We start from the raw sequence: 6,921 nt of genomic DNA on the forward strand, positions 1-6,921 counted from the left end.
CATTTCATTGATTTAAAGAGTAATATGGTGATTTAGCTATTGAAGGGCATTTATGTAATTCAACTTTAGACTTAGGGTCTTCCCACTTTTAGTATAGTAATATAAAATAATAATAATGATATAGATAGATAGATATAAATATAAATATGCTTTCTACTTTACAAGTTTTGTTACCGTAATTTTGTTAAGAGCTTTTGATGGTCTAGTTTGAAAACAAAGTCAAATGAAATTTTTTACCCTTAATCTTATTGTGGAAATTGAATGTTTGCTTTGAACCGATGATTTATTGGTATCAACTTCTCTAAATGTATGAGGAAGGAGTAATGCCACGTACACGCTATCCTCCTCAAACTTCTATGGTAAGATTACACCTGATATATTGTCGTTGTTATTATAATCTCAATGTAAAAATAGTGCCTTCGAAGTAGTATCCAAGTTTTGTGTCCAAAAGCAGTAAAGCAGTCTAGCGAACTACAAACTTAAGACATACTCCGTAAAAAGCAAAGAATTAGCACAGAAATCTTTTTAATTCATCGATATTCGGTAATGTGAAGGATTCAGTTTTTCTATTTAATTAATTAATAAAAAAGGAATATTCGGAGCGAGGTAGAAATGGGCTTAGATCCGAATACCCGATCCGTTTGCAGGAGTCGTGTGTGCCTTCTCTTCGAAGGCTTAGGGGAATCCTACGACACGCCAAATTTAGCAAAGCACTTCAATAGTTTACCTATATTCGAACCCCTTTGCGCCTCCGTAAAGTCTGACATTTCTTCTCTCTCCGCGTCTCAGTAGAAGGATACAAAAAGTCTGAATTCTTAAAAGAGAGCCTTTAAATTACCTCTGGTCTCTCGGCCTTCTTTTTTACAATTATAGGGATTTGTACATTATTTTTTCTATAATATACATACATAAACACACACAGGATTATTGTTTTCTCATGCTCAGAGGGACATTCAACCATTGCTCTCTCTTCGGGATTTACTTCTAAAACATGTCTTACGCCTATCTCTTCAAGTATATTATCATCGGCGATACCGGTAATTATTCCTTTTCCCTTTTCTATTTTTAATTGCTTGTTTCGGTTATGCTATTTTTTATGTTCCGACGATTTTGAGGATTTTTTTTTTTGGTTTAACACCTGATTTGGATCTTATCAATAGGTTCCCGCTGATTTTGATTGTACTTAATTTGGCGTTTCTAAAATTTTCATTATCTCGATCTGGAATCGGAGTTTTAATATATGACAATGCCATTTATGCTTCTATGTGAATGGCTGTCCTGCCGTCCTGATATTTGATATTTCTATGTTCTTCAGAAATTTGAATGATATGATTTCGTGATTGTATCACGTTGCATTTCATTTCTAAATTGATCTTGATGATCTATTCGTGATGGCTGCAAATGGATCATCTAAAAAAGGATTTTATCAGCCCAAGCCATTTGATCTAGGTCATTTGAATATTTTTCATCATGATATCAAGCTATAGTTGGATTTGAAAGGCTATCAAAGTTATAAGTTCTTGTCTCTGTGTGAAGTCCTGATGAGTAATCTACAAATGACATTCACGGAATTCTTCATAGGTAGCTTCGTGTGCAAATTCTTAACAAGTAAAACAGTTTAGCCTTCTATCTCATCGATATATTATGAAGGATCTTGACTGTCTGAGAGTTGGAAAATACTGTAGCTGTGCTCTAGCTTGCGTGTTTGTGTTGGCAGACTCGTTACTTTAGGGATAAATTGTATGTGGCTCGTGGTAAAGATGATATTTCAAGAGTGTTTTCAGCATATCAATTTGATAAACTGCAGTGTGTAGACATAATTCTTTAGGAACACTGGCAATCCATGTAATGAGAATTTAACCTCTTGGTAGTATGCGTAATGGTGACCATGTTAAATGATTCTTCATCTTATGCGATGTTTTCAGTTGTGTAGAGACATACTCAGAAGTCAGAACTCCTTGTAGTTATTTATGTGATGATGTCCATGCATTTTCCCCAAGCATTTCTTGCAGTTTCACTAGATTCTATTGGTATATGTATCTGATGTTAGATTATACATTGCTGAAGCCTTCTACATTAAATTATTGATAAGGTTATTAATTTTTTTATGCAGGAGTTGGAAAATCATGTCTTCTTTTGCAATTTACTGACAAACGATTTCAGCCGGTCCACGACTTGACCATTGGGGTTGAATTTGGGGCTAGAATGATCACAATAGACAATAAGCCCATAAAACTACAGATCTGGGATACGGTCTGTCACACATCTTTTCCTTCTTTCTCTGTTTATTCAATTATCTTAAATGCCTCAAAAATGCTATGATTAGTCTGCAGTTCAGCTGGTCGTGGTTACTAGGAGTTTCAGTTTAGCTATTCAAATGGCTAACATTCTGTCTGTGGTGGTCGAATCATTCTTATGGTGTTCTCTTTATTCTTTGCTCATGCTAGTACGGATGATTAAAAACATGAAACTAATGAGTTTTCCCCATTACAGGCCGGTCAAGAATCATTCAGATCTATCACGAGGTCATACTACAGAGGTGCTGCTGGGGCACTACTTGTTTATGATATTACAAGGTATTTTCTGCAGTGTCTTTGGCACTTCCATACTGGTAGGAAACTCGAGCATACACCGTCTCATAATATAGATGATAGTACTTCTTGATCTCTTTTTTTGCATTGAGCAAAGTTCCAGAAATATACTTCTACAAATTCTCGTTGCCCAGGATACATTGAAAGTGCATAGATAACTGCATTGTAATCTTTTATGTTAATTTATTATACTAAATTACTGTTGAGTGTTTTCCCTAACAAATGGCAGAATATTTCGTTCTAATCTTTCACTTTATTGTTTGTAGCCTTTCTAATGTTGTTCTTATCATGATGGCTAACATGTCTCTGTCTAGAGAGAGTAGCAGAACAAGTATCTAAAGCTAATAACTATAAGCACTGGGTTACTTCTGTTCTTATTCCTTTTGTCTTCACCGAAAAGAAACTCAATATGTAACTATGGTCTATTTATCAAAAAAATATAGAAGTATGGTCTATTTGATTTACTGATGATTTTGTTTCCCACATTCCAAACATTTTAGGAGGGAAACATTTAATCACCTTGCTAGCTGGCTGGAAGATGCTAGGCAGCATGCAAATGCAAACATGTCCATAATGCTGATAGGAAACAAGTGTGATCTGGCCCACAGACGGGCTGTAAGTACAGAGGAAGGCGAGCAATTTGCCAAGGAAAATGGGTTGATATTTATGGAGGCCTCTGCCAAAACAGCTCAGAATGTTGAAGAGGTAAGACATTCCCTCGTATGCTACTTTTCTGACCTTTGATACCCATAAACGAACATTTGTTTCTAACTAAATTTAGAGATTAGTTGTTTATCTGATTTCTGTTTTCGCACTTTTCAGGCTTTTATCAGAACAGCCTCAACAATTTATAAGAAAATACAGGACGGAGTCTTTGATGTATCAAATGAGGTACGCCTTGCCCTGACCGCATTGGATCAACCTTAGGAAAATTTGTGGAAAAAGAACACATTTTTTTGTTGGTGTATTAAGAACTTTTCTTTGGAAAACGCCAAAGCCACTTCTTAGAAAACAATTTTTGGAAGAAAGTCTTTGAATAATGCTTCTTGAAAAAACTTAAACACGTACATTGAAGATTTTGTGCAAGATATCAAAATTTATCCACAAATAAATTGCCACCGAAGGAGCTTCATCTCCTATAGAATTTGGTCAATTGACCAAGCCCGACATCCTACATGAGAAAACAGACCGTCAGATCACCCTTTTCAGGTTCATCTCGTGTTGTTGGGCATATCTAGCTGCATTATTTGCAAGATAAATTCTGTAGTAACTTCTGAAGTGCCAATTTCCCTGCTGAAAAGTATTTTAAGTGGAAAATGTAACATGATCTAACTCAGAGTAACTGTTTTATTAGCTCCATAATGGATTAGTCTTTTCATTCTCTGATTTGAAAAATTGTGCTCTTTAATTCAATCAACCATTGACCAGTAAAGGCAATTTTTATGTGGAACATTGAGGGTGAATTTGGTGCCTATTGAGAAAGGATAAGGAACATGCTATCTTAGGACGGGAAGGCAAGTTAATTTGAAGAAATTAAAGACTTAGATATTTTCTCAACCATCCTGTGAAACACCAATCCATCAATCTGCATTGCAAAGAGCATGTAGACGATAAACAAGATTTTCCCATATGATTTCCCAACACTCCATCTCCAATGTAGCTAGCAGAAGAGAAAAGAGAAAAAGATCGATCTGTTGTTATTAATGATTATCTGTTCTGTATCACATTAATCAAGTTAAACTCCCATTCTCTAAACTGATTAAATAGCAAAAAAGTTTTTATCAGTTTGTTTTGACAAAACCTATAGGCGGGGTAGCAAATGAAGGGGCAACATGAATGAAAAATAAAAACGCGTATCTCACATCATGGATATCTTTGTTCAACACTATGTTGTCATTTACCCTTTTGTTGGAGTTTTATTTGCAATAACTTTAAGAATTGCTACAATAACTGAAACATAACATCGTAATGGATTATAGGGAAAAACTACTGAGAATAGTACCTTCCATGTTAAGATTATTGAACTTAGAAAGTACTGCAATAACTCCTAAAATAAAAATAAAAATCTATCTTACGTATTGCAACGTCTTTAAGTATTGATAACTAAATTAGAATAATTGATCTATTTATTTACACTCACACAAAATCACACACATAAAATGAGCGAAGGGAATGAAAAAAGAACAAAACAACAATAAATATTATAAAAACATATGCATGGAGTTGGGAATACATATTAGTTAGGTAGGTGGAATCTGTACATTGATTACATGAGTTTTGATGTTACGAGGTACAAACATGATATTAGTGAGTGTAATATGTTCATATCACATGCTTGTACCTTATAATATCAAAACTAATGTAACCATTTACATATTGTACATATCTAACAAATTGCTTGTAAAAATTTGTTTTTTGTGTGTTCGAATAAATAGATTAATTCTTCTAGTTTAGTTATCAACTCTTAAAGATGTTGCAATAAGTAAGATAGACTTTTCTTTTTGTTTTTAGGATTCATTACAGTACTTTTTTAGTTCAATTGATCTTAACATACGGGGTACTATTCTCAGTAGTTTCTTCTCTATAATCCATTATGGTGTTATGTTTCAGTTATTGTATCAATTATTAAAGTTGTTGCAAGTAAAACTCCAAAAAGAAAAGGTAAATGACAACATAGTGTTGAATAAAGATATCCATGATGTGAGATGCATGTTTTTATTTTTCATTGTAGTAGCTTTTTTAATGGTACTTGCTCCCCTTCATTTGCTACCCTGCTTATAGATTATCGTCAAAACAAATTGATAAATACTTTTTCGATCACTAATAAGTTTAGAGTTTAACTTGATTAATGTGTAACAGATGGATCTTTTTCTCATTGGAGATGGAGTGTGGGGAAATCATATGGAACAAATGCCTTTATTTTCTTGTTTATCGTCTAGAGGCTCTTTCCTCACCTTTCTTTTCTTGTTCATTGTCTATTGGCTCTTATTATTATCTCATATGATGCCTCCGGAAGACAAAAGACATTGTAGTGTATCTCTACATTTTGATATACTGAGCAACCTTGAGCATATATTTCATGATATTCTGATACATTTGCCTTTACTAGTTGCTGTGAGGACAATCATATTATCAAAGAAATGGAGATATGAATGGTGTAGACTTCCACAATTGACTCTTGATCAAACACTTTGGAAAACACACAAGTTACTTTAAAATATTATACGCCCCTTCATGAAGGACCAGTTAAAAAGTTCACCCTCTGTATTCCGTATTTGGTTGAGCATATGTTAGCATAGTCCTTGTTTAGTGGAGTTTCATTTCTGTTTAGTACTGATAAAAATGAGTGTCCTGATTACTGTTATGTTAATGAAGAAAGCTGAATTTTATGTTGCAAAAAGTTCAGTAAATGTTTATGATCTCAGTCATAATTGATTTGCCCCATGTATAATTCACATTTACATAATATTAGTTTTCATAACTAACGATTTCCTTTTTCCTTTGCAGTCTTATGGAATAAAAGTTGGATATGGAGGCATTCCCGGGCCTTCAGGTGGAAGAGATGGAGCTGCTTCTCAAGGAGGGGGTTGTTGTAGTTAAAAATGGACATTTATTATTAATCTTTAACCTATCATGTGTTCCTACGGTTGTTTATTTGTAGTTTGAGATTCTTAATATTGTGTGTTTTCTTCAGTGAGTTTGTTTAAAAATGGATATATGTGCAGAAATAAGTAAATACCGTACATAAAGACATTGTAATTTTCATTTTCGCATTTTATTTGTAATATTAACATTTTCAAATGTGAATATGGTATCAGATCATCTGAGCTTGTGTGAACGAAAGAAAGTTCAAAAGCCCCCTGGTCCTCTCCTTTTTATGTGCCCTTGTCTATTTTGCGCACCGCTGTTTGGCCAGATAGACGTAGATGGCACGCCTGTCTCGTGTAAAGGGTGTGAAACTGAGGTGTTCCAACAGCCAAATAAATTACCTACCCTCAGTATTTTACCGCAAACAATTATTACCAAAATTGAACAAAGTTTCATTGAATGATTCTCAACTCTCGTAGTCTCTTCCTTTTTTTTGGTTAGGTCGAACGGTCACCTGCCCTGGATCAATTGGGTTTATGCATGGCTCTTTGCAAACTTGTAGTATTTAATTTTATGACGTTACTTTTTTTTTAAATATGAGAAATTTACTTTTACACATAGGTTATTTTTTTAATTTTAAAATTGTATGGGTGCTGAGTTTAACAATTTTAAACCCAATGAGAAAGGATCTATGACAAAGATTGATGTTTAGTGAAGTTACTGGCAAGTTGGATGGAAGAAA

At 34.0% G+C, this 6,921-nt stretch overlaps 1 protein-coding gene across 1 annotated transcript; it reads left to right on the top strand.

The window, feature by feature from the left end:
- Window positions 1–690: 690 nt before the first annotated feature.
- LOC104219529 (ras-related protein RABB1c-like) lies at window positions 691–6,446 on the top strand. The gene is made up of 6 exons (XM_009770222.2): window positions 691–1,037; window positions 2,114–2,253; window positions 2,494–2,576; window positions 3,092–3,296; window positions 3,414–3,482; window positions 6,099–6,446. The coding sequence occupies exons 1-6, from the start codon at window positions 992–994 to the stop codon at window positions 6,189–6,191; spliced, it is 636 nt and encodes a 211-aa protein (XP_009768524.1). The 5' UTR covers window positions 691–991; the 3' UTR covers window positions 6,192–6,446.
- The last annotated feature ends 475 nt before the right edge of the window (window positions 6,447–6,921 follow it).

Source organism: Nicotiana sylvestris, chromosome 7, assembly GCF_000393655.2.
Source record: "Nicotiana sylvestris chromosome 7, ASM39365v2, whole genome shotgun sequence".
Classification (NCBI taxonomy): domain Eukaryota; kingdom Viridiplantae; phylum Streptophyta; class Magnoliopsida; order Solanales; family Solanaceae; genus Nicotiana; species Nicotiana sylvestris.

Coding starts and splice junctions, on each gene's coding strand:
- LOC104219529 (XM_009770222.2), top strand. CDS start 992: ATGTCTTACGCCTATCTCTTCAAGTATATTATCATCGGCGATACCG. Junction 1,038..2,113: donor TATTATCATCGGCGATACCG/GTAATTATTCCT, acceptor TTTTTTATGCAG/GAGTTGGAAAATCATGTCTT. Junction 2,254..2,493: donor AACTACAGATCTGGGATACG/GTCTGTCACACA, acceptor TCCCCATTACAG/GCCGGTCAAGAATCATTCAG.